Raw genomic sequence first — 27690 nt, forward strand, 5'->3', positions numbered from 1 at the left:
TTGCTGTAAGTTTGAGGGCAGCTTGGTCTGTGTTTTAGGTATGTAGGGATTTATAGGGAGACTTTATCTCAAGAAACAACAATAGGCCTGTATGAAAAATATGACTATCAGCTAAGAGCATAACATTTTATCCTGAATGCAGAGTAAATTTACTGGTGCATTGTTTTGTGATTTGCTGTTTTAATGTCTACCTTTTATTAAGACAAGGATTCACTCTGTGACCCTGGCTGGCCTCAAACTCTCTATGTAGATCAGGCTAACCTCATACTCACAGACTGCTCTAATTAAAGACTTATGGGTAGAGGATGGATGTAACAAGACAAGAGGTTGGAAGACCCTTTTGTTAAGTGAGGAGGTCATAAAAATATATTTAGAAAGTAAAATCAGTAGGCTTTGTAAATGATAAGCTAGTTGGAAAAGGTTAAGAAACTCAGCACTTTGTGTTGGAGGCAGGAGTATTTCAAAGCCAGCTTCAGTTAAATAGTGAATTCTAGGCAGCCTGGGCTCTTATCAGACCCTGTCTTTAAATAAATAAGTAAATAAATATTGTATGGGAAAATTCTGTGATATATATAATATGGAAGATATTTTAGATCTTTGTATTTTCAAAATCTGTGACTATAACAGTATGTTTGGATAAAATAGTAAAATAACTTTTTTTTTTGCCTTAGCTTAGGCTGAGTGTGGTGTAGTGTGGTGCATGCATTTAATCAGAACACTCAGGAAGCAGAGACAGGCACCTCTAGGCCGCCAGGACTATATAGTGAGACCCTCTCTCAAAAAAGAGAGAGAGAGAGAAAGAAGAAAAATGTGGTGATACATGGCTGAAGCAGTGATTTCCAAGTTGAAGGCCTGTTGGGGGCTACATAGTGAATTCTAGGCAAGCATGGGTTAGTGAGTCATCATATCAAAAGACAAGAAAGAAAAAAATCTTCATATATTAATAGTTTAAAACTAGTTTATATGCCGGCGTGGTGGCACATGTCTTTAATCCCAGCACTTGGGAGGCAGAGGCAGACAGATCTCTGTGAGTTTGAGGCCAGTCTTTTCTACCTAGTGAGTTCCAGGCCAGCTGGGGCTACAGGGAGACCCTGTCTCAAAAAAAAAAAAAAAAGAAAAAAACCTAGTTTATATATAAAATTATATATATTTCTGAATAGACTTGGCAATTGGTTATACTAATATTCAATTTAGGAAAGAGTTTTAGACTTGTGTTATAGTTTTGAAAGTCTTAATAATTACTATTATTTCAAACTCGATATTAATCCCACTGTCCACAAAGTATATAAAATTACATGAGAACAAAATAGAATTCCTGAAAATACTAGCATTAAGGACAGGTAGCAGGGGGATCTATGAGAGATCGAGGAGCAATCAGAGACTTGGAGGAAACCCAAGAAAGTGTTACCTCTGACCAAGCAATGAAGATATTAAAAGTAAGACATGCTTAGCAGGCTCAGATAATGAAGGTAGAGAGAGAAGCTGTACTGAAGAACAATATCCATTTAACTTTGCGTATGAAGTAACTGGTGAACTTAATTAGGCCAGTATCATTGGACTGTTAAGCACACAAATGGATAGGGGAATAATTGGTAGGTGGGATGGTACTGTAAACTTTTTCATTTATAAATGATCATTTAAAATTTTAATATAGATTAACACATTTGATTTTATTGTAACTGAAAGATATTGTTCTATTACACAGGTTAAACTAAGATTTGGAGAAAAGTTTTGCTTAAGTTAAATAACTGATGGCACTAGGGTTTGAATTTTATGCTTATCCATGTTCTCTCCATTCCACTACAAAGGCAGAAGAGAAATGGAGGTGTGTGCATATATTTTATCAAATGATAGGGTTATAGCATAGAAAAGGAGAAATGGTATTCTCTGAATAAGTTTATTTGAAGTAATATGTAGGAAGCATCTGACATGTGATTGAAAAATTTGCAAATATAGAGCATGGATTTTTAATTCTTCCTTTAGATTTAAAGAACATATACAGAATAACTTGCCTAGAGATCTTTTAACTGGTGAACAGTTTATTCAGTTGAGAAGGGAATTAGCTTCTGTAAATGGACATAGTGGTGATGATGGACCTCCTGGTGATGACCTTCCATCAGGAATTGAAGACATAACTGATCCAGCAAAGGTAACCCTTACTCAAATGTTCAGTACATGAGAATCTGGATAGCCGACACGTGTGATAGGGTAATATGTTCTGTAGCTGGCCATTTAGCTCATACTGTTTAAATATAGATTTAAAGGAGAGTCTTACCATGTGATATCTGGAAATAGAAGAAATATTTTACCTAGGTTGTAATCTACTATTCCTATTTTAAAATACATAAGTGGTTTGTTGAAGTTCTGTTATAAATTGTAGTTAAAAGCATAATTTCTAACAGTTAAAAACTCCCTGGTGTGTCAGACTAAAATATCTGTCAGATGATACTTAAATATGTGGTGTTGAGAATTTTCAGTATATCTTAGAGAATTAATGTTTTCTCTTTTTTTCCAAGCTAATTACTGAAATTGAAAACATGAGACATAGAATCATTGAAATTCATCAAGAAATGTTTAATTATAATGAGCATGAAGTTAGTAAGAGGTGGACATTTGAAGAAGGTGTAAGTGTCTTGTTTTATAATGTCTTCAAAATATAAAAATAGGTATATTTCTTTTGATTGAGGTGACTTTGTTGTTAATTTTTCTTTTTTTTCTTTTTTTTTTTTTTTTTTTTTTTGGTCTTTTTGAGACAGGGTCTCCCTGTAGCCCCAGCTGTCCTGGAACTCACTATGTAGACCAGGCTGGCCTTGAACTCACAGAGATCTGCCTGCCTCTGCCTCCCGAGTGCTGGGATTAAAGGCATGTGCCACCACGCCCAGCCAATTTTTCTTTGTATAAGTAGTAACTCAAAATATGCAGCTCATTTTATATTACCAGTATCAGATTTAACATTTTCCATGATCAGTTTTAGGATCTTGCTGTTTAATGTAATACATTATAATTGTTCAATTATGGACAGTTAAACATTGTTTTTAAGGGCTGGGTTTGAAGGTTTGTTGGTGGAGTGCTTATCTAGCATGCATGAGTCCCTGGATTTGATACCTGTACCAACTGGAGTACAAGCCTATAATCACAGCACTTGGAAGATGGAGATAGGAAGATCGAAAGTTTGTGGTTGGGTTTGGGGAGATGACTGTGCAGTTAAGAGCACTGACTGCTTCTGCAGAAGACCTGGGTTTCATTCCCAACACCCATGTGACAGCTAACAACTATCCATAACTCTAGTTCCAGGGGACCCAGTACTCTCTTCTGCCCTCCTTCCCCTGCCTAAAAAGTTCAGAATTATCTTTAATTACATAATGAGTTCTAGGGCAGCCTGAGCTATGAAATCTTGTCTCAGAAATGGAGGGGGAGGGAAAACATTTTAGGTGAATTTTTTATCAATTAAATTTAAAGAATACAATTCAGTAGGTCACAGTATATACAATCACCATACTCACTTTTTGAACATTTTTAAATCACCTCAGAAATCTTTTCCTTTTCAGTTCTTCCCTCACTTACTCATTTTCAACTTAAGCCCAATCTGAAGGTTTGATTAATCTAGTTTTTGTTTCTATAAATTTCTCTATCATGGCCTATGCTATGAATAGTCTCTTGTAGCTGACTGTAAAATAGTTTTGACAAATTAATGTATGCTATAGTCACCTTACGAATCAAGAAAAGGTGCTGGAGAGATGACTCAGTAGTTAAGAATACTCGCTACTCTTGGCAGAGGACTCAGGTTCTCTTCCTAGCACACACATGGTGGCTAACAGCAGTCTATAACTCCAGTTCCAGGGGATCTGGTGCCCTCTTCTCCCCCATAGGCATTGCACAAATATGGTATACTTAAATACATGCAGACTAAACACCTACACATTAAAAAAAAAAAAAAAAGATAAAGAACAATTCTTTTACCCTATTTAATAAAGAATAAATTTTCCTTTAGAATATTTTTAGTCTGTAAAAATGAATTGAAAAGGTATCTCAGTGGTTAAGCATGCATACTAGCTCTATCAGGGGATCTGGGTTTGGTTCCCAGTTCCCTTGTCAGGTAGCTCACAACTGCCTCTTACTCCAGATCCAGGGCTCTCTGAGCTCTACAGGTACCTGCATAAAAGTGGTGCACATAAACCCATGGAGGCACATACATGTGTACCTGAGTTTTCCAAAAATAAGTAAATCTGTTCTTTAAAAAATTGAATAAATACAAAGTATATTCTTTTCCGTTGTAAAACATAAGGAGATTAAAGGTTTAATTTTTAAACATTATTTTACCTAATGATTAAATTTCATTATTTTTGTCTTTAAAATAAATTATCAGTGTACTTAAAAAATTTTACTTTTGGTTTACTTTCATTGCCATACTGTAATTTTATTACAGATTAAAAGACCTTATTTTCATGTGAAACCATTGGAAAAGGCCCAACTAAAAAACTGGAAAGAATACTTAGAATTTGAAATTGAAAATGGGACTCATGAAAGAGTTGTGGTTCTCTTTGAAAGATGTGTCATATCATGTGCCCTCTATGAGGAGTTCTGGATTAAGGTAAGAAAATTTTATGCTCTTTAACTTGAATATATTATAAACATTGATCTAGTGACTAACCTTTTTTGTACTTCTGTTGAATGTTGTTCATATAACTATATCTGTTGCATTAGGAGATGGTCTGCTTGCAACCAGATTTGACTGCTGCATATGCCAACCTCGTTGCCTCTCTTCGTCCTTCCTTACAGAAACTAGTCTAGTGGTTCAATAAAGGTGCTGAATGGGTTTAAAAATAGAATTTTATCGTTCTGTCACATATTTACTGGCTTGTTCAACTGTAAATTATTCAATATTTCCTCTTTTCTGTATGTAGTATGCCAAGTACATGGAAAACCATAGCATTGAAGGAGTGAGGCATGTCTTCAGCAGAGCTTGTACTATTCATCTCCCAAAGAAACCCATGGTGCATATGCTTTGGGCAGCTTTTGAGGAACAGCAGGGTAAGAATGAGAATGTTCAAATCATATTTTTAGGACTTTATTTCAGAACTAAACTTATAGAAATTAAGTTGTGAGGGACGTGTAAAGAATTTGGCAAATTATTTTGATAATAGTCATGGTTTTTCTTTAACAAATCAGCCTTGCCATTGTAACCAAAGAGCATCTGTAAAGAAAAAAAACTAAGCACGTCTATTTACGCCCCCAAAATAAACAGGCAGAGGGCTAGATTTAGTTTATAGGCTAATGTTTTCAATGCTTGGTGTAAAGAGTATTTCAGAAATTGAAACAAAAGTATAAACATTTAATTACAATTCTAGGGAATATTAATGAAGCCAGGAATATCTTGAGAACATTTGAAGAATGTGTCCTAGGATTGGCAATGGTTCGTTTGCGAAGAGTAAGTTTAGAACGACGGCATGGAAATATGGAAGAAGCTGAACATTTGCTTCAAGATGCTATAAGGAATGCCAGATCAAATAATGAATCATCATTTTATGCTATCAAACTAGCCCGACATCTTTTCAAAATACAAAAAAATCTTCCAAAATCAAGAAAGGTGCTTTTGGAAGCAATTGAAAGAGATAAAGTATGTACATTTTTAACAATATCTTCCTTTAAAACTAGTAGTAATTTGTCATTTTGGCAACTGTGATGAAAGATTTGGTCTGTACAGTAATAGATTTTATTGCTAAATGAAGACAAAAGTCCCTCTAAACTGATGTTGCCATTTTAAATTTTTTTTCAATTACTTTGAACTTAGTGTGAGAAAATTGTGATTAATGAGTTAAAATTGTAGTTATGATACTTTGTAATTAACCTTTAGAAATTAAAGAGATTTCATGATTATTAAGTAGGATATAGAGAGCCTTAGAGAATAGTTTGCAATTAAAGCAGTGTGGCAATTTTCCTTTTGAGAAGTATTTCCTTTTACATAGCAATTTGTAAAAGCTAGTATAGTGGAAATGTCTCATTTTATAGGTTTTTAGTTATTTTCAGGTCTGCTGAAGATAGAATTTTAAGATCCACTTCCAGTTGAAGTTTAAGATACTTACCTATGGTTACAAATAGAGGTTGTATACAGATTATTCCTTTGTATTTTATTTTCTAATTATCATGGTAGGCCAGATCAGGTTAACCAGGATAGAATATTGAGTTTTAACTGGTTAGCATGTTAGTAGAATTTATATACTTTGAGAGAGAATATAGACTACCTATTGGTATGCTAAATAAGTGTTGGACTGTAACATAGTGGAGTATTTGCATACCATGCTTAAGACCCTGGGTTCAATCCTAGCACTACAGGACAGGAAAAATGTTTGCTGAAGACTATTTTTCACTTCATTATTTACATGCAGAAAACATTTAACATGGATTGGATTTTAATCTTAAATATTTACGCTTTAATCAAAATATTATAGAAACACTGCTTTTTTTTTCACTCAGGAGAATACAAAGTTATACCTCAATTTACTTGAAATGGAATACAATTGTGACCTCAAACAAAATGAAGAAAATATTCTCAATTGTTTTGACAAAGCTATACATGGTTCATTACCTATTAAAATGAGAATTACATTTTCTCAGAGAAAAGTGGAATTTCTTGAAGATTTTGGTTCAGATGTTAATAAGTAAGATCTTAATTGCATCATTTTGAATGGGAAATGAGCTTTGTTTTTTGGGTGGGGATTTGATGATTATAGATTAATGCATTGCTAAATTAAAAATTTTTTTTTTTGTGATGGGAGAAGGTGCATGCATGCAAATGTGCACGTGAGGCGGAAAATAATTGTTCTGACAAAGCTATACATGGTTCATTACCTATTAAAATGAGTGACAATTTTGTGGTGTTTGTCCTCCACCCTTACATGGGTTTGGGGGTCAAATTCAGGTTGTTAGACTTGTGCGGCAGCAAGTACTTAACCTACCGAACCATCTCACTGGTCCCATTGCAAAATTTGAAGATGTTTTAGGTTCCTTTTTCCTCAGATACATGTAAAGTTAAATTCAGTTTTGTAACTGCATGTGTGTTTAACAATAGGACATACGCTTTGTCTTCCCTTCAAAACGATTTCCTTGATTTAGTACATTTTGTTTGTGTATGCTTGCCATGAGTAGGGGTTAGAGGACAACTTGTGGGAGTCGCTTCTCTCCTTCTACCGTGTAGGCTGTAGATATCAGGCTCCTTTACTTGCTGAGCCATCTTACCAGCTCCTATTTTCCTTTAGATTGATAATACCATAAGAGAATGAAAGCAGAAAGGAAGCAACAGGCTTGTGAAAAGTGAAGATTGAATCATGAGACACATAGTCATTTAGAATATAGGCCTTTAGAATATAGATAGATGGGCTAGGGTGGCTATAGTTGATGACTGGCAGTACTTCTCTATCATGTATGTGATGCTGGGTTCAGTTCTCAACATATGCAAAAGTAGATGGGGTTCATCTAGAATACCATCTGAGCTTAGAGAAGAGGGTAGATAAGGTCACACAGATCATGCCAAGTGACCTTATCTTCCTGCATCATAAAAGGCTGAAAGTTGAGGAGTGGTGTAAGGGTTTGCTCTAGATTTGGGGAAAACTCCCAAGTTTAAGATTTGATAAACAGAAAAGTAGAAATTCTGACTAGAGTGTTATTGAAGTTCCAGCGTTATGTGTTTCTAGTAAGTAAATGCCTATTAGGCATATATCTTTGCTGATATAATTTGGAATGATTTCTATTGAAACCACTTTTAAAAACCTGGAAATTACTTGAGTCTGTATGTTTTGATGACTGTTTTCAGTTAAGACAGTAGCTAGTATCTTAGTGCTAAATATTTTATGATTAGGTAATGTAAAATTCATAACAATTTGTTTACTACAGGTTCTTTCACTAGATAGAGGCTTACTTGGAGATCTGTACTTTCTTCCAAGTCATTTAGCTGTTACATTATGATTGAGATTAGTACCTACTTCATAGTGTCTGCTCTTAACTACCCTGTCTTTGTTTTGTACTGAAGAAGGTATACAAAAAACTGACAGGTAATGCTAGCTTTTAGTTAGGATGTTATGATTCTTCAGAAATATGTAAGTGTATGAAGTTGTATGTATTTGTTAAGAATGCTGTGATCTCTGTGAATCAGAATGGATTTGTCATGCTTCTTAGAGGAGGTCATTTAACCATGACTTGATTCTGATAACTGAGAGGACACTGATAGAAACAAATTACAGTACAATAAAAGTATTGTGTGCTTGTCTGGAGTGGTATGTGAGGTAGTGTAAGTATGGAACCCATGGTCTTGTACATGATAGGTTAGTTTTTCTATCCACTAAGCTACTTCTGCACAGAAGTAGGTTCCCTTTAGTTTAATATTTAATGTGTATGAGTGTATTGCCTGCATTTATGTAAGTACACCTGTGTCATGCAAAGCCCTCAGAGGCCAGAAGAGGGCGTTGGATCCGTTTGAACTGGAGTTGCAGGCAATTGCTAGCTGCTGTGCGGGTGCTGGGAATTGAACCTGGGTCCTCTTCTAAGAGCAGCCAGTGTTCCTAACTTCTGAACCATCTCTCCAGCCCCAAACTCGTAGAACAAATTTGAACCAACAAAATTAAATTAGCTATAATTTTGATTTTAAGGTATATAGATCCTTAAATTTAATTTAGATATAGAAAGTTGGAACACTGGGACAAGGATTTTTACAGTCAAGTTTTAAAAGGGGCTAGATGTGGTGATATGTGTCTTTAATCCCAGCACTCAGAGGCAGAGGCCGATGAATCTTTCTGAGATCTAGGCCAGCACAACGTATACAGGGAGTTCCAGGTCAGCTGCGGCTACAAGGGGAGACTGTCTCAAAAAGACAAAAAAATGAAAATAGATAAAACAAAGAGCTTCCTTAGGAATTTTATTAAGCTGTTTCTTACATGGAAATAAGTTAAAATGTTCTTTTTAAAAAAAGGTTTCTGTATATTCCAAAGTTCTTTTTCTTAATTCACCTTAGGCTTCTGAATGCTTATGATGAACATCAAACACTCCTAAAAGAACAGGATACTTTAAAAAGAAAAGCTGAAAATGGGTATGTAACTTGGTAAATTCAGAAGGGAAGATATTTCAATATGAAACTGCCTTTAAAATGCCTCTTTTTTTAAGTGTTACCTTTATATTGTGATAATTTATACCTTTATTTTCATTGTTTGAATAATAATGAACGGTTAAGTGCAAGTGTGAAGGCCTTCAGCCTGCTACCTAGCAGCCCAATAGTCCAAAAGGTGGGTTTCATTGAACCGGGAGATGAGACCAACCATTGGAAAGTGATTAGTTCACAGTGGGGCCAACTTTTTGAAGGAAAGCCAAATTAAGGATAATAAATTCAAGGCAGTCAGGTTGCAGTGACAAATGGGGTTGCCTTGGTGTATAGAGAACTGGTAGTAGTCTGGGAAAGCATAAATGCCCCATCTACAGCATAACTGCTTAGCTGCAACTGGTTCTACAGAAATGTAAACACCATGTAGACAGTTTGATTTTTGATATCAGAAATACAGATTTTTATATGTCTTTTTAGAACATTAAGGCCAAATGAAACACCTACAGGTCGTATCCAGACCCTAGGCCAGTTTGCCACCTCTGGCATAAGGACCTGAGCATGTAATGTCTCAGCAAGATGTCACCCAGTATACCTGGAGGGTTGTTGGGTTGCTAGGAAGTAAGGCTAAACTGGTAAGGGGCTTGACTCGTGAAAAGAATCTGAAATCTGTTCCTTAGGGTGGCTGACTTTGGATTCTATTAAGGCAGTAACACTCCATGGCAGAAATAATAATTCTTAGCTGGATAAGTTTCAAGTATTGCTCCATAAAAGAAAGGTAAATTGTTGGGTTTAACTTTCAGCCTGTTTACCAGAATTTATCTAACTATACATTTTTTCTAATGGCTATTACACAAACAGCGCCTTGTCTCCCAAAGGGGGCTGAAATGAAGATCAGTAAACAAATACACACAGGTGATACAGGTGAATCATCTAAGAAAGCTCTTATCTGTGGTAGTTTTGACTTTTTTTATTAGATCAGAAGAACCAGAAGAAAAGAAAATACATACAGAAGATACATCAGCAGCAGCACAGATAATTGATGGGGATTTACAGGCGAATCAAGCTGCATATAATTACAGTGCCTGGTATCAGGTGAGTCCATGGAATTACAACACTTTATTGTTAAGTGTCACTAGAAACACAAATTTGGTGGGGTTTTTTTTGGGGGGGGCTGTTGTTTTGAGGTACCTGCAGCCACAGCTGAGCTCACTATGTAGATCAGGCTGGTCTCACTCTTAGAGATCCACCTGCCTCTGCCTCCCAAGTGGTGGATTAAAGGTGTGCTACCACACCTAGCTGAAATTTGGTGTTTTTAAAGAAAAAAGCCTAATTCTTTGTTACGGTTCCATATTGTACGTTGCCTTTTGTGATTTACTCCTGGAATTTCAACATGAACACATGCCTGTATTTAATTTTGTATGTGGAACTTAGCTGTAATTCTAGTTTACTAACTTGTTTACTTTTGCCTTTTCAGTACAATTATCAGAATCCTTGGAATTATGGACAGTATTATCCTCCCCCTCCAACTTGATGGGAAAATGTAAATTTCGAATGGAGTATATGAGAAATGTGGAATTATTTTTTTTTAAACAAGGGATGTAAACATAGCATATGTTTGCTGTAGTCGGTAATTTGTCTTCCTAGTTTCTGTGTAACATGATTTATTTAGTTAAATAGTATAAAATGTCAATTATTAGTATACCACAGATACTATTTCTTACCACTTAGAAAATTTACTTTTTATCGAAAAACTATTTTTATTTTTTTTGCATTAAGTGGTCTCATTCTTTTGCAGTTCATGCAAGAGTTTTGTAGCCTTAAGGGGGGGGGGGGGGAGGAACCTGACTGTAAATCATGTCAGTAAAATTCTGGGGGAAAAAAAAGGGCTGATTATTAAGGATTTTATCACCTCTAAAAGGAAAACAGTGATTTTTAACCTTTCTGATAAGGTGGTCTGAATGTTTGTTATACTTGTGAATTTGGATCTAACTGCAGAAGAGAGGTACTATTAAAATACTATGCTTTGGAATACATTATAAATGAGAAAATGTAATGCCTGCATCCCTTTAAGATATATCAAAAGTATGTTGTTCTGGGAGACTTTGTATTTAGAATATTCATGTAAAACTTGTGAGCAAGCTTTCATTTTGATCAAACTGATCATCTTCATTTTTGTAATAAAACTGAAATACAGCAATTGTTTATGAATTCATTGGGGGGGTTCACCTAATATAAATTAACATTAATATTTTATTTTGAAGTAAACTTCCCCTAAATTTAAGCTATCTTACTGCTAAAGTACTGTTTTAGTACTTTTAGCTTTCTACATCAAATTCTGTCTGACCTTTTGCCATGGAGGACTATTTAGACAAAGCTAGCCAATTTTATGAGAAACTACATACTATTTGGATGAAGTTTCTAGTCCTGCTTATCTATAGAGTAACACCAAATTAATCAACCCAATCAAGACAGTTCAGACATTTTTATTGAGCCTTTCAGTTTATGAGGTAAAAGGATAAACAACTAGTTCTCCATAATGTTCTACATAGCAATAGTAAAATATCTGAGATTTCAAGGGACTCAAGGGATTACATTTCTCAAAAGTTAACATCAAATAAGCAAGTTTTAGCTCTTTGAATTTTCCAGTTGACTCTTCCCTTATAGTAACAAGCTTTAATTAGTTACATTAAATTTCAAGGCCAAATTTTTATTGTTGCTGATGTCTTTAGTCTGAAGCACTGCTTTTTCAATCAATATCTACTAATTCCACTTCAAAAATCAGTTTTGCATTTGGTGGAATTCTGTTGGTAAAGTCAAGGTAAATTTGATGAAAAGTGCCTCTCCCCAAACTCCTAGTATATTATATATACCTACATAGAATCACTCCAAAAGGAAGAGTGCTGATGTAGCATACATCTAAACCCCAACACTGAGGAGGTGGAACCAGGATTCAGAGTTCAGGCCAGCCTTCAGAGATTGTAAGAATACAGACGGGAAACAAATTTAAGCGGAAATGTTTTGTACTTGATTCAGAGTCTAATATATATATATACACACTAGCCTAAAGGCTCCTAAAAATATCTTTACCTATCAGTATATAAGCAGAGTTCAAAATAGCATTCATCTTAACTGGATGCCTCACTAATGCTACCTACAAAATTAGTCAATATTTCATGAAGACTCCTACTAAGTAAATACTGAAAACACCTAAGGATTGTCAGTGTGTATGCTATATTAAAGTCTGTATGAGGTAGCCTGTTATATCTGTTGTGAATTACATTCAGAGAAGCATGTGATGTATGTATACTAGATTGGTCTTAAGATGCTTTCAGATGGGAGAGGAAGCTGCAGCTAGCTATCTGGTCTGGATAGACGGTTGAAATAAGTTTAAATTTCCAAGACTACAGAGAGGGCTTCCAGCCTTAACCTCACTAATTGCTCCCCCCTCCCTGCCCCCCAAAACCCTCCCAGTATTACTCTAACTGGGCCAGTTGGAACGAAATCAAAGTTAAAACTACCTTTTCACTTAACTATTAAATTGATTTAATCTAAATGGTCTATGGTCATTGCCTTTTTGCTTTTTGTAAATGTTAACTAACTGGACCTATGAGAGTATTGTCTTTATCATTAATAAATATTTACTAACACTATTTGTCCTGTGGTCTTCTCCTTCATTTCACAAGTGGTACCTCTAATGTCTGTTCTAATTTCAGATTTGAATACTTAGTTTAATGATACTCGAGCAGAAAATTACTTACTTGTATATACATCCAGTAGTTTGTTGTTTATACTGAGCACATGCACCTTCTTGAAATAAACATTTTTGCCTGTGAACCCAGAATTTAGGGGATGAGGAATTCAAGATCAGCCAAGCCTACAGAAGACCTTGTGATTGGGGGGGAGGGGGTGTTGCCTCTCAAAGATGCAAGCTTACATTTCACAGATTTCGAAAGTTAAGAATTTGAATAAGGGCTGGAGAGATGACTCAGCAGTTAAGAACACTGACTGTTCTTGCAGAAGACCCGGGTTCGAATCCCAGCACCCACATGGCAGTTAACAACTGTAACTCCAGTTCCAGGGGATCCTACAGCTGCTTCTGTCCTCCTTGGGCATTCAATTGACACCAGTGCTCTTACCTACATGCAGGCAATACACACATATACATAAAAATAGTATTAGCTGAGTGTGGTGGTACACACCTTTAATCCCAGCACTCAGGAGGCAGAGGCAGGTAGATCTCTGAGTTCAAGGCTAGCCTGGTCTACATAGTGAGTTCCAGGACAGCTGGGGTTATAGGGAGACCCTGTCTCCAAAAGACCAAAATAAATAAATAAATAAAAATATTTTTTAAAAAGGAATTTGAATAAAAGGGAGTGTCTGAATCCTTTATACCAACAGAAAATAACTGCTAGACACAGCGTCACACTCCTGTGGCCCCAGCTTCAAGAGGATCACTTGATGGCAAAGGATTCTTGATTTGGAAACTAGCCTAGGCAGCATCTTTCATACCTTCAAGTGATCTTTCTTTTTTTAAAAAAAGACTCTTTGTATGTCTGCCTGTGTATGCAATCCATATGCAAGTGGAGGTCCGAGGATGACTCCTGAGAGTTGTCTCTTTCTACCTTGTGGGTGGTGGCAAATTGAGCTCAGATTGTTGGTCTTTGGTAGCAAATGCCTTCAACTGCTGGGCCAACTTATTGACCCCGATCTTAAGTATATGTGTGTGTTTAAATCATGAAGGGAAAAGGATACTTAGCATCAGCCTGTCCTTTCTTTCCATAGGCCCATTCTGGTTCGATCTCCAGTCGAGCTTTTTCTCCTTTACTCATAGTCAGGAGTGCTTCATCCCACTAAAAGGAAGAGCAAAATAGCAGTTTTCAAAAAAAATCCAAAAAACCATGGAATTAGAGAACAGTTCCCCTCCACCCCCCTTTTTATTCTTTCTGGGACAGGATTGCACTATGTTGTACTGGCTGGCCCTGGAACTTGCTAAGTAGACTAGGCTGGACTCAAAGTCACAATGATCCACCTGCATCTACCGCCTAAGTGCTGGAATTAAAAAGTGCCACCATGCTCAGCAGCAAACTTTAAAAATTTGTATGTATGTTTTTCCTACATGTATTTAAGTGCACTATGTACATGCAATGTCTGTGGAGGTCAGAAGAGGGCACCAGATCCCCTGGAACTCAAGTTTCAGACAGTTGTTGGCTGCCATGTTGGTGCTAGAAATCAAATGTGGGTCCTCTGAAAGAGCAGCCACTGCTCTCAACCAGAGCCACCTCTTCAGCCCCAGTAAACCTATTTTTAAAAAGAATTCTGTTTGGGCTGCAGGTGGTTCAGAAGTTAAGGGCAGTTCTTGCTCTTCCAGCAGCACACAACCACCTGTAATTCCAGCTATAGAGGATCCAACACACACTTCTGGCCTCCATGAACACTGCATACACATGGCATACAGAGACACAGAAATAGAAGTCTTTAAACGATTCTATTTTTGTTCTAATGTAATGTCCCTGAATGAGTCCCTAAATATTTGTCTTCAATTTCCTCAATGGGGGGGGGAGAGATTTTCAATAAATAAGCTTTTCAATGTGACAAACTTATTAAGTGACATACATGTGAAGCACTTGTAAGCTGCAACATGCCTTACGTATGGAAATCAGTTAACAGGGTCATAACAAGATGATTACTATTTTATATCATGGCATGCGTTTTTTGTTTTAAAAAAAAGGGTTCTGTCTTTTTTGTTTTTCACATAATTACTTAGTATGTATATGTGAAGGCACTCATGTGGATGTAGGAAGACAATTTCAGAAGTCAGGTCTCTCCTACCATATGGGTTCCAGGGATCTAATTCAGGTAGTCAAGTCTATTTTTACAAGAATATGAGTTACTCTACAACAATTTCACAATTACCAATTTTTTTCCCTTTGGTCTTTTTGAGATAGGATCTCCCTGTAGCTCCAGCTGGCCTTGAACTGAGATCCACCTGCCTCTGCCTCCCAAGTGCTAGGATTAAAGGTGTGCACATCTGGCTATTTTAAAGTGTTAAGTTCTTTCATAGAGAGTAAAACTAACTTTTGAAGAAAGGATAAAAGCTTATGGTTTGCCTCTCCAATTTTGTTTTTCAAGTTTGGATTTTTTGTTGGTGTTATGCTTCATGTATTGATAACTGGCCTGGATCTTGCTGTGTAACTGAGCATGACCTGAACTCCTAATCTTGCCTTCACTTCCCAAGTGCTGGGATTTCAGGTGTGTGCCACCACACCCAATTTCCTAATTTGGAATTTTTTTGGGCGGGGTGCGGGGGGTACGTCTTTTATTGAGACAGGGTCTCCCTGTACCCCAGCTGGCCTGGAACTCACTATGTAGACCAGGCTGGCCTGGAACTCACAGAAATCGCCTGCCTCTGCTTCCCAAGTGCTGGGATTAAAGATGTGTGCCACCAAGCCCAGCCTCCCTAACTTGGATTTTAAAGCAGGTTGCCAAATAGTTACATCCACATCATATAAGAGTATATTTGGGGCTGGAGAGATAGGTCAGTGGTTAAGAGCACTGGATGCTCTTGCACAGGACATGGGTTTAGTTCTCAGTACCCACATAGTGGCTAACAACCATCCTAATTCAGTTCCAGGGGGTCAGACACCATCTCCTGACCTCTGTGGGCATTGCACTACACAGGTACACTTACATACATGCAGGCAATGCAGTCATACACGCAAAATTTTAAAAATATATTCGTAATATGCTCTTGAAATCCAACCATCACATAAGGGATAAAATAGGATAAAATTATTTGATATGAAAACCATAAATATGGATTAGAAGAAGGCAGTATGCAACTAAGTTACAGAATTACAAAAATCACTCAACTTGATGTAGTTAATAAAAGCTCTCTTCAACCTTCGTTTTCCTGAGGGGTTGAGGATTAAACCTTGTACATGTTAGTGATGCTCTATAAACACTAAGCTACACCTTCTAAACTGTTAAGATATTTTACATTGTGTTTTGAGCTCTAGATAGTCTTTAGCTGTATCTTAACAATTTAGAGACCAATGTGTCTCGGTAGCTATACTGGTAGGCATTTTGGATGTCACTGAGGTTCTAAGGAACTACAGGTTAATAGGCAGGCTTAGCAAGAAAACACGATTGGAGAAAACTATCAACCTGCTTTTGGCTGTTTTTTATACTTTATCTTTTAAAAATATGTGTGTGTGTATTGCCGGCATGTATGTAAGTGCACCTGTGTTGTGAAGTGCCCACAGAGAACAGAGGGCACTGGATCCCCTGGAACTGGAGTTAAAGAGAGTTGTTAGCTGCCATGTGGGTGTTGGGATTCGAATCTGGGTCTTCTACAAGAACCATCTCTCTGGCCCCTGCTTTTAGCTTCTTTAATACACTATAATGGTTGGCTCAACTCAAGCCTAACTTCTCCTTAAGCTTTACTTTTCTTGTAGTTGGGGAAGCTGAGGCCCTGACATCTTGTACCACATCATCCAGCAATGATAACACTAAATCTGACTTCAAAGATTATTTTCCTTCTATCTCCAATCCTAATTCTTGTATTTTGGGGGTGTATGCATGCATGTGTTCAAAATTCCACCTCACTAGGGCCTTGTATATGCTAGGCAAGTGATCTACCAGAAAGTCGCACCCCCAGCCCCAGTTCTAATTATTTGCAGCAGTATACTTCCATCTTTACTTACTCCTCTGATAACCTTGCCTACTCCAACCTTAAAACTTAAAGGCTTGGCATTTTTCTTCTTCTTTGAACCTGTAAAATAGATTTTTTTCCTTATAATTAATCATACACTAGTTTTAATTGCCTTCAAAACTGCATTATGCATCTGATAAAAATTCAGGAAGCCAAATTTCAGAAATAAAAAATTAGGCATGTGTAACCTTTTGATATTACAACAGGATGTCATCAAGAATAGCGCAATCGCTGGGCATGGTGGCACACACCTGTAGTCCCAGCGCTTGGGAGGCAGAGGCAGGTGGATCTCTCTGAGTTCAAGGCCAGCCTGGTCTACATAGTGAGTTCCATGACAGCTGGGGCTACAGGGAGACCCTGCTTCAAAAACACCCAAAAAAAGAATAGCACAATCAAGTTACATTAAGTAATATTCAAACATGTTTGTTAAGTTTTGTGTTTTATTGCATGTAGTTATCTACACTGCATGTGGCTAGCTGCAAGTAGTGACAGTTAAGACACACATTAAAAATAACTGGGAGCACTAAATAGCATGCCTTGGTCTTTTGTTTCAATGCAGACTCACTGTGTAGCTGTGGCTGGCCTGGAACTCAGCATGTAGCTGATGCCAGACTTGGAACTTGTAGTCATCCTTCTGCCTGTGTCTTGAGTGCTGGGATTACAGGCATGTGCTGTCAATATCCAGCTTATTTTGTGTTTTACATTCAAATCTTAAAACATTCTGGGACACTGCTAGGATTAAATGTTATTTTTCTTTCCTAATCTAATACTAAGGCTTGGCCACCAATGCAGCAGTATTGAGTTGGGGACCTGTAAGACGTTATTAGATGAATAAATGGTATTAATGCTTTTCTCACAAAAATGAGTCCTTCAGTCCTGTGAGACTGATTAATTGTATCGAGAATGGACCATTAATAAAGCAAGGATGGCACTTCCCTGCTGCAGTCATTGTTTCACAAATACTTCTTTTCATGTGTGCCCCACCTTTGCTTTTCCACGATGCAGGAACAGCCAGCACATGACCATCATCAGGAGCTCTACTATGTTCTTGGAGTGGCAAAACTGACAGCCAAACTAAAACTAAACCTCTTTAACAAATTAACCTCAGCTGTTCTATTAGAAGAGCAAATGAATGAAAGCATGCTAAGCTTTGCTAAGCTTCCTCATTTTCTGTTTGCCAAATGATAAAGAGATCTTTTTAGGCGGCCACCCCCGCCCCCCGCCAAAAAAGCCAGTGAATGGTAAGTAGATCTCTTCCAAGAAAAATCTTAGTACAAAAGACAGCAGGGTAAAAGGTAATAGCTAAGACAGACTGCTTATCTGTCTACTGCAAAACAAGTTTGCAACATCTTAAGCCAAAAAGACTACATTGAAACTTACTTGTTTGAATATTTGTGTCAAAAACGGTCCCATCTTGTAGTGTTCCTGTATACCAGCAGTGAACAACATCTCCCTTTTTGGGAAAGTTGGTTTTATCTCCTTTTTTTAGAATAGATTTTGTGTATTTTGGTGGACCCTAAAAATAAAAAAACATAGTTATTTGTGTCCTTTTCAAAAGATAACAGGGGGCTGGAGAGGACAGCTGCTCTTGCAAAGAGCAGGTTCAGTTCCCCACACCCACATGGTGGCTAACAACTATCTGTAACTCCAGTTCCAGGAGATCTGACACCCTCTTCTGGCCTCCATGGGCACTGCACGACATGGGTGCACTTATATTCATGCAAAACACTGAAAAATAAATTTTAAAAACTAAAAAAGATGGGCTGGAGCGATGGCTCAGCAGTTAAGAACACTGACTGCTCTTGCAGAGGACCTGGGTTTGATTCCCAGCACCCACATGGTAGCTACGAACTGTCCTTAACTCCAATTCCAGGGGAATCTGAAGTCCTCTTCTGACCTCCACAGCATTGCACAATATGGGTGCACTCACATACATGCAGGCAATATACTCATACACATAAAAATAATAAAATATTAAAAAAAACTTAGAAGATGACAGAGAATACCATTATAACTAATAGTGATCAAAGTCAGATCAGAGTATATTAGCTTGGTAACAAACTACCTCTTGCCAATGTTTATGAATTAAACTATTTCAATTCAACACTGTGATGTGAACATTAACTTACACATCTATAATTTAATGTCAAATAACTTACAGTATCTTTGGAAACCAAAATTCTTTTGGCATGATTCTATTTATTATTCAACAGGCCATAAAATGAATTATTTCTGAAAGTTAGAAAAATTACTAATAAATTGCTAAAATACTGTGACATTTCCCAAAATAACTTGAGTTGTTTTGGCACTAATAATTGTATTACTATGAAGTTTTCACTTCCACAATTGTTCAAGTCCCTGCTACTCCACCTCCTACTGTCACTCTCCCTGTAAAAGACCCAATGAAACTTAGTTCTGAACAAAATCTTTTTACCAAGCAAAATGGATGAATTTATCTTTGACACAGTCATTCCTTTGACTGCTACAGTGATGTAATTACTACTTATAGATTTATAACCATGCAGGGTTCTAATCTCTATGGAATTCTGTCCATCTTCAAACTCCAGTTTCTTCCATGGCCAGCTCAGGATAGCTGGTTATTATTCTTGTATCTCTGCAGTACATCCTGTAAGCCTTTAATTCAAGACCTGATAATTTATTGCAATTTCTTTTATTTAGAAGAATTTTAAATTTTAGTGTGTGTACTGGGCAGGTGGCGTGTGTGCTACAGCACACATGCCAAGAACAGAGGGCAACTCTGTGGAAGTGGTTCTTGCACCTTATTTTTTTTTTTGTCTTTTTGAGACAGGGTCTTTCTGTAGCCCCAGCTGGCCTTGAACTCAGAGATCCACCTGCCTCTGCCTCCCTAGTGCTGGGATTAAAGGTATGCACCACCACACCTGGCTTTCTCACCTTTTTAAGATTTATTTTTATGTGTATGTATTTATATGCCATGTGTATGTATGCCATGTTTGTGTGGGTGCCCATGGAGGCTAGAAGAGGGCATCAGATCCTCTGGAACTGAAGTTACAGGTAGATGTGGGCCACCCACCACAGGTGCTGGGAAGTGAACTCAGGTCCTCTTGCAAGAGTAGCAAGCTCTTGCCTGCTGAGCCATTTCTCCAGCTCTCCCTGCTTCCACCTTTATGTACATTCTGGGGATCAAAATCAAGTTGCCAGGCTTGTACAGTAAGTGCCTTTGCTGCTGAACCATCTCAACAGCCTTTTGTTGCAATTTCTTAATGCTAGATCTTAAACAAAATTTTCCTGTCCCAAGAACAACTTACTATTGTCTGGAGATATTTTAAGTTGTTATAAATTAAAGGGCTAGGGATGCTACTAAACACCTAACCACCCAGGACAGCCTCCAACAACAAAGAAACAATAAATTAAGCACCTTAGCCCTCTACCACAAAAACAAAGAAAAACCCAAACAAGCAAAAAAAACCTAATATGGGCATGGTAGCTCATGCCTAAAAAGGAGGATCACATGTTTGAGACTAGTATGGCTTGCACAGTTCCAGACTGGGCTAGAGAATGAGACGCTGCCTTGAACTCAAACACTTAAGTTTAACAAAAAATGTATCCAATCAATAATGTCACTATTGCTGGGTGTGGTGGCGCATGCCTCTAATTCCAGCACTTGGGAGGCAGAGGCAGGTGGATCTATATGAGTTCAAGGCCAGCCTGGTCTATACAGTTCCAGGCCAGCTGGGGCTACTGGGGAGATCTTGTCTCAAAAAAAGACAGCAATAATGCCACTGTTACCTAGGTTGGATGCTTTGGTCTAGACTATATTTGAGTTTAAAAGAAATTAAGTGCATGAATGAATTACCTGACTTATTACATAAAATTAGTTTTATTTCTTCTTAAAAAATATATCTTTGTGTATGTGTGAGGTCTTACGTGTGAATGCAAGTACACACATGCTACAATGTGTGCAGAGGTCAGAGGACAACCGTGGGTGTTAGTCGTCATTTTCCACCTTGTTGTAGGACTGGATCTCTATGCTGTTAGGCTAGTTGGCCTGCCAGCTTCCAAGGGATTTTCCTGCCTCTGACTCCTATTTCCTCCCAGGAGTGCTGGGATTATAGTACTGCATTCAGCTTTACATTGAGTTCAAACTTTCATCTTTACATCTGTGTACCAAGTGCTTTTATCTACTGAGTCATCACCCCAGTCCATAATCATATGGGAGAAATAAATTCTTTGATTCGCGTGAGTACCCACTGAAAGCAACAAACTGCATTCTGATTTCTACATTAAGCTCTTGTGATTTTGGCTGGAAATTAACAAAAACAGACACTGTGGTAATCTTATACCATGGTTTTCTGTCTTAAAGTTTTCTTTGCTATGGTTTTCTATTTTTAAATTTTCTTTTCTCTCTTTTATAAAGTAAGAATGGTATGGACAGTACAAATACCTTTATTCTACTAAGGATTAGCACTTTCAACTAAAATTAGATTGTTCCCATTTTGGGTTTTTTGTTTGTTTGTTTGTTCTTTTTGAGACAGTCTCATTGTAGCCCCAGCTGGCCTGGAACTCATATTGTAGAGAGGCTAGCCTCAAACTTACACAGATTTGCCTGCCTCTGCCTCCTGAGTGCTGGAACTAAAGGTGTGCACCACTATGCCTGGCTCAGATTGTTCCCCTACGTTAAAAGAAATTCTCATCTAAACCTTGCCAATGAGCTGAGCAGTCTCAAATGGCTACTGCTATGGTTTGGTTCTTCAATGTATCCCAGGCGATGAGGACTTGCCCGCCCCACAGGGTGACTGAGAGGTGTATAATCTTTATGAGGTGGGACCTAGCAGAAGGAAGTTAGGGCACTGGGGACTTGTTCTTGAAAGGAATTGTGAGACTCCGCATCTTTCCAGTTTCTTTTTGCCTCTCAGCTTCTATGTTCACCACAGGGCCAAAATCAACATGAATTAAAACTTCCCAAATTGTGGGTCAAAATAAACCTTTCCTCCTTATAAGTTGTTCTTCTTAAGTATTTTTGTCACAGTGATGGAAAACTAACAAAGCCAGTGAGTACTGCATTAAACATTACAGTTCTAGGCAACAGATTTATTTACTTGATAAAATATTCATCACATATTTGTGATAAACTTCAAAACTGTTCTACGCATGCAAAGAACCACCAACATTAATTTGTGCTTTTGAAAAGGAAAAGAAAATCATGCAAAATTAACTAGCTTTAATTATGTAACTATCTGGCTCCACTATACCTTAACTCATACTGTCCATACTACCTCTTCATCAAAAGGCCTATCTAGAAAAACTAAACAAATGATTATCACTAAGACTGCTATTAATAAATGAACTTATAACTGGGCAAGATGGTACATGCCTGTAATCCCTGCACTTAGGAAGCAGGAAGAACATGAGTATGAAGCCGACTTGGGCTAAAGAAGGAAACCCTGTCTCCAAAACAACCCCCCAAAAGTTTTTTTTCTGATGCTTCAAACTTAATACATGGGTTAGGAAAGATGAGATATATGAACCCAATTCCCTGAAGCCAGGCTTGGACTATTTCCATGGTCAGGGACACCAGTTACATTAGAAAGTGCTAAAAATAACTTAGAAGGAAGTTTCTTTCACTCAGTCTAATTTGGCTACAGAATCAGGTCCTTAAAATATTAAAATAGCTCAGAGAACACAGGAGTTCTGACCAGAAGCTAGAAGTTCTCGTTTATTTCTATCCCAAAGATAGGGAATTGGTACATTTCAAATCGTTTGGCTCCCTAAAAGTGGCTATACTTATCAAATTTTTGGTTTAGTGCTATAAAGCAAGTATTAGCTGGGCCTGGTGGCTTGGGTCCTTAATTTCAGCTTGTCAGGTGATGGAACCAGGAGGATTACAAATTCTACATCAGTCTGGGTGACTTAGTGAAAGAAGCATTTGGATTAGTTCAGTGGCAGAGCACTTCCCTACCACTTGTGGGGCCCTAGGTTCAATCCTAGGTACGGTGTAAAGAGGAAAGAAAAATGGCAAAGGAAGAAAATATACACAAACCTCATCCACAGTCTCTTCAGACTTGGCTTCTTTGGGTTTATCGTCAGTAAGCTTCACATTTTTCACTTGCTCAGACACTTTACTTATACTTTCAGTACCCTTGAAACGCTGTAAAAAAAAACATACTAATACTACTATCAATACTGAGGACAGGCTAAAATCTAGGATCATCATCTAGATTTTGATCCTCAATAAATGAGCATCTGTGTGTTGGCACACGCCTTTAATCCCCGCAGCTTGGGAGGCAAAGGCAGGCAGATTTCTGTGAGTTTGAGATCTGGTCTACATAGTGAATCCAGGCCAGCTGGGCTACAGGGAAACCTTGTCTTGATAAACAAGCAAACAAATAAATGAGCACGTGCACAATGAAAACAGTTTATATATAATTCAACCATAAATAAATCATCTAAAGGAATCGCATAAAAACAAAGGGGAGAATACTGATTTAACAGTTAATATAAGCTGGGCACAGTGGTACATAGCTTTAATCCCAGCACTCAGGAGGCAGAGGCAGGGGGCAGTCTGTGGTAACAAGGCCAGCCTGGTCTACAGGGAGACCTTGTCTCAAAAAAAAAAAAAAATCCAAAATACTCCAAGCATTCTGCCATCTTGAAAATTAGTCTTGCTTGATATGACAGCTAGTCCAATTATGATCACAGTTAAGAAAAATGGCAGGTCGGAAATCTCCAACTTAGTCCGCAAAAAGTACATTTAATATTTCTATTTGGAAATAAAATTTCTGCAAATTAGTTCCACTAATAGGATATAATACTCACCTTACTTTCAAAAAGATGATTATAGGCTGTAACCAAATGGTCCTTATTAGCTGTCTTAGCTACATTCTTAATATTTCCTAATAATTTATGTTCTGCAAGAAACTACAAAGAAAAGAGCTGATTAGTTACAATAATTTCCCTTATGTAGGAAGAAGCTAAAATTAGATAATGAAATCTAGGACTGAGAATGTAGCTCAGTAGGTAGAATGCTTGCTAACATGTACAAAGCACTGGTCATGGTGATTTATGCATGCCTATCCCAGCACTTAGAAGTGGAGACAAAGTTCAAGGTCATTCCTGGTGATACTATAAGTTTAAGGCTAAGTTGGACTACATGAAGCCCTGTCTCAAGAAACAAAAAATGGGGCTGGAGAGATGGCTCAGTGGTTAAAAGCACTGGCTGCTCTTGCAGAAGATTCAGGTTTAATTCCCAGCACCCACATGGCAGCTAACAGCTATCTGTAACTCCAGTTTCAGGGGATCACATGCCCTCTTCTGATTTCCAGGGGCACTGTATGACATGGGTACACTTACCTATATGCATGCACACACAAAATAAAATAAAATAATAAAAAAATATTTTTGGTTGTGAGCCTGAGCCTTTAATGGCTGCACCAGCTCTCTACTCCGAATAAAATAAAATATTTTTTTAAAAAGATAAAATTCCAGCACTTGGGAGGCAGAAGCAGGCAGATCTCTGTGAGTTCAAGGCCAGTCTGGTCTACATAGCGAGTTCCAGGCCAGGGGCTACAGGGAACCCCCCCCCCCCCAAAATAAATAAATAAAAGAAAATGGAGCCTGGTGCCATGGAATTGTAAGCTGAAGCAGGAGGATTCCCTGAGCTTAGGAATTCAAGGCCGGTCTGGACACTCTAAGACCCTGTTTCAAAACCAAGAAGTGATCATTTTATGCTAGCTGTAAAGTTTTTAATAGAAATGAAAAAAAATAAACATTGTATCCCATTTTTAAAGTAGATTTTCAAATATGAGGTCATTTATAGGACTAAAACTTAGGATATATGGGAGACAGTGATTCAGCCTAACCTTTTTCACATTGAGAACTCGAATGTTTAGTAAGTATAGTATAAGCAGCTATTTCTGGTAGTACTTGGCATGCCTTGGCATGCTCCAGCCATTCTGGGAATGGCTATCTTGACCTATCTATATTTATGACCTGTCTTCTGGCAAAAGTAGTACATAGGCTGTGGAGTCATATTATCTGAGCTAAAGTCTTAGCTGTCTGACCCTACCTATACCAGGAATCAAGTTTCTCAGGTTTGGGCCAGTAAGATAGATGGCTCAGCAGGAAAAGGTACTTGCAGCCAAATTTTATGACCCAAGTTTGATCTCTGGGCCCTACAATGGCAGAACTGACTCCTACAAGTTGTCCTCTGACCTCCACATGTACCAAGGTATACAAAGCCACACATACAAAAAATAAATATAAAATAACAAAGCACCTGGGAGGCTGAGCGAGAATGGAGAGTCTGCTTTAGGCCATCTTGGGCTACACAGTGAGTTTCAAGAAACAAACTGCCTGGTGTGGTGCATCCCTTTAATCCCAGCACTGGGGAGGCAGAGGTTGGCGGATCTCTGTGAGTTCCAGGCCAGCTCTGGCTACAGGGAGACCCTGTCTTAAAAAGACCAAAAAACAAAATAAGCACGATAACAAAAAAGAACAAAATTCATGTTTACCTTAAAAATCAAGTGAGGATTAAAACTTCCCTCATTCCCATCCAAAAATCTTTTGTATGTGTGTGACACCTGTTTTTGAGTGTGGACACACTAAAAGTGTGGTATGCTTAGAAGTCAGAGGACGCTGGTGGAAGTCCTTGCTTTCTACCCAATTGAGATAGTCTCTCCAGTTCACAAGCTAGCTGGCCTGAGAGCTTCAGGGAATTGCCTATCTACTTCTCATCTCCCAGTAGGAACACTGGGATTCCAGACATAATCAGATATAAACGACCTGCAGGCCCTCACAGGTGTGGCGAGCACTTTATACACTGAGCCATCTCCCTAGCCCTTTCCTATTTTAGTTTGCTTCTTATATTAGGACACTGCTGGCTTCTTTGTTTTCTCTCAAGTTGTCTTTCCACACCTTCTAACATTTTTTTTTTTAAACGACTTAGTCACTACTGTATTATTTCCCCCCTTTGCTCTTTTTTTCTTTTCTTTTCTTTTCTTGAGACAAGGTCTCACTAAGTAGACCAGGCAGGCTGGCCTGGAACTCAGAGATCCACCTGCCTCTGCCTCTGGGACTAAAAGTGTGTACTCTCCACCTAAATATCTTCAATGATAAAGACTGGAGAAAAGAGATAAAAATTGGTTTCACAGAAGTAATGTTGCTTTAGCACACCTGTGGGTTTTTTTTTGAAAGACTGCAGAAAAATACCTAAAATACAAGTATCTCTTTGATATCTTCTGATCTACAAAATCACAACCATCTATTAGGTAAGTGAATGATCACTGGCGAATACGCATGGTTACAAGAATATTGTGATGTTCCAAATCTCTTGAAATTGACCTACTCTGGCTAGTCTAACATTAGACTCTAAAAGAAAACTAAAGTCAACATTGGGATGAGTCATCTAATGACAACTTAATATGTTGACTAAGGTACTGAGGCATTAACTGCTTAGCTCCATTGTTTCAGTTGAAATAAAGGTTGGCTCAAGAGAAATTAATTCCATTAAAAAGGTGAAGGATCCTGAGAGGTCTTTTCAACCTTGTATATTCAAACCTGGAGTATAGTTCTTACTGTACATGTTATATAAATATGTGAAGTATATGCTGATGCCAATATAATTATGCATGTCCAAGAATTCCAGGTTACAGAGTTCTTAAGAAATCTCCCCTCCAAGAGCCTCTTTAAACGAAGACCTATTCCCTTCAGATGAGCTCAGAAATTTCTAAACGTGGTAAAATTAGGACTGTAAAATATAGGCTTAATTATGCAAATGGTCACTCGAAAATTTGCACTTAAGTGACAGTCACCAAAAAGCATTTTCATAATTTAGAATTACAGAACACTCCGTATCTTAACATTTTAAAATTGAGAAACCGTAAGGAACCCAAATACAGCTGCAGCTATTTCTAAGTGGAAGATTCGCAACATGTGTACTATTATTCAACAAATGAAAAGTACGGAGCTGGGCAGGGTGGGGGACGACTGTAACCCCCAGCATTTGGGAGGTGAGGATGAGTGGCTAGTCTGCGGCTACCTGAGACCTTGCCTCAAAAATACATAAAGTGGGAGGGGAGAGCTGGCGGGAATGAACAATCTTCATGAAGGACAAAAGTCAGGTATGACAAAAGTAACCCGTGACTACAAAAGGGTGGTTAAGATGGAGTCAATGCTGACAACTGCGAGCGTACATTACAAAACAAAAATTTTTAATGTTTCTAACAATGAGAAATAAATCACTGTATAAAATGATTCACATTTAACTCCCTTAAGTATGAAGGTGAATAGATTTTGTAAAAAAAAAAGTTAAACCGTGATGTATGGGTTTTTGAAAATTAAGATTATCGACTCAGTATTTAGTAAACCGGTAAGAAAAGCAAGTCGTGACGTTTCCCCACATTTCCGCATCCCGCCCCTTTCCTAGTGGCCAGCACTCTGCTCCCGGGACTCATCCACCCCGGATCCCTCCGACCCGCTTCAGCCCCCAGGAGCTGAGGGCCTCGGCCCCTCGCAGGTCCCAATTCAGCTAACTATGCGACCGCAGCTCGCCGGCCTGGAAATAGGGCTGATCCCGAGGAAGCAGGGGCGGCCCCAGGGGCGGGAGCTGCTCGGAGCTCGCGCGGGCCGCTCGGGCCTGGCCGCCGAGGGCCGCGAGGGCGGGGGCACGGAGGAATCCGGGATGTAAAGCAACTCCGGGGGGGAGAGGCGGCCCTCGGCGGCCCCTGCTCGGCCGCCCGGCTGCTTCTGGTACCGAATCTGAACCGTGATCCTGAAGAAACTTGATAATGTCCTTCTTGGGCAGCTGCTCGCTGCGTAGTTGCTCTACGGTCCACGACCGCTGCGGAACCGCCGACGCCATTTTCCCCTGCTGCCGCCGCCTCACTGAACCAGCCCGCCTCAGTCCCGCGCCGCC

General features: G+C 38.3%; 2 protein-coding genes and 1 non-coding gene across 8 annotated transcripts in view; 2 read left to right on the top strand and 1 right to left on the bottom strand.

Annotated features, from left to right (window-relative positions):
- Prpf39 (pre-mRNA processing factor 39) overlaps positions 1–11285 on the top strand; it is a 38686-nt gene extending 27401 nt beyond the window's left edge. For 4 of the 6 annotated variants that reach the window (XM_008855539.3, XM_008855541.3, XM_008855542.3 and 1 more), the window contains 8 exons: positions 1984–2149; positions 2517–2624; positions 4427–4591; positions 4905–5031; positions 5349–5617; positions 6475–6659; positions 9005–9079; positions 10063–11285. In XM_008855539.3, the coding sequence (XP_008853761.1) occupies positions 1984–2149; positions 2517–2624; positions 4427–4591; positions 4905–5031; positions 5349–5617; positions 6475–6659; positions 9005–9079; positions 10063–10327 (1360 nt within the window). In that variant the 3' untranslated portion in view covers positions 10328–11285. The remainder of the gene's footprint in view (positions 1–1983; positions 2150–2516; positions 2625–4426; positions 4592–4904; positions 5032–5348; positions 5618–6474; positions 6660–9004; positions 9080–10062) is intronic. The other 2 variants (XM_008855540.3, XM_008855543.3) reach the window with 1 other exon arrangement.
- Positions 5672–5758, top strand: LOC115068024. The gene has a single exon (XR_003847391.1). It is a non-coding gene; the product is annotated as a small nucleolar RNA SNORD127 (small nucleolar RNA).
- A 270-nt stretch (positions 11286–11555) lies between the features above and the next one.
- Fkbp3 (FKBP prolyl isomerase 3) lies at positions 11556–27690 on the bottom strand. Its single transcript, XM_008855537.3, has 7 exons — positions 27529–27690; positions 23595–23696; positions 22819–22926; positions 18180–18315; positions 16792–16859; positions 13841–13938; positions 11556–11889 (listed from the first exon to the last, which is right to left on the bottom strand). The coding sequence occupies exons 1-7, from the start codon at positions 27634–27636 to the stop codon at positions 11835–11837; spliced, it is 675 nt and encodes a 224-aa protein (XP_008853759.1). The 5' UTR covers positions 27637–27690; the 3' UTR covers positions 11556–11834.

This window comes from Nannospalax galili, unplaced genomic scaffold, assembly GCF_000622305.1.
Source record: "Nannospalax galili isolate Female #2095 unplaced genomic scaffold, S.galili_v1.0 scaffold168, whole genome shotgun sequence".
NCBI lineage: Eukaryota > Metazoa > Chordata > Mammalia > Rodentia > Spalacidae > Nannospalax > Nannospalax galili.

Excerpts from the sequence above, each read along its gene's own strand:
- Fkbp3 (XM_008855537.3), bottom strand. The coding sequence starts at position 27,636 with ATGGCGTCGGCGGTTCCGCAGCGGTCGTGGACCGTAGAGCAACTACGC. Across the intron at positions 22,927-23,594 it reads ATCATCTTTTTGAAAGTAAG|CGTTTCAAGGGTACTGAAAG; the intron begins GTGAGTATTATA and ends TTTTTTTTACAG. Across the intron at positions 18,316-22,818 it reads CTGAAGAGACTGTGGATGAG|GGTCCACCAAAATACACAAA; the intron begins GTTTGTGTATAT and ends TTTTATTTTTAG.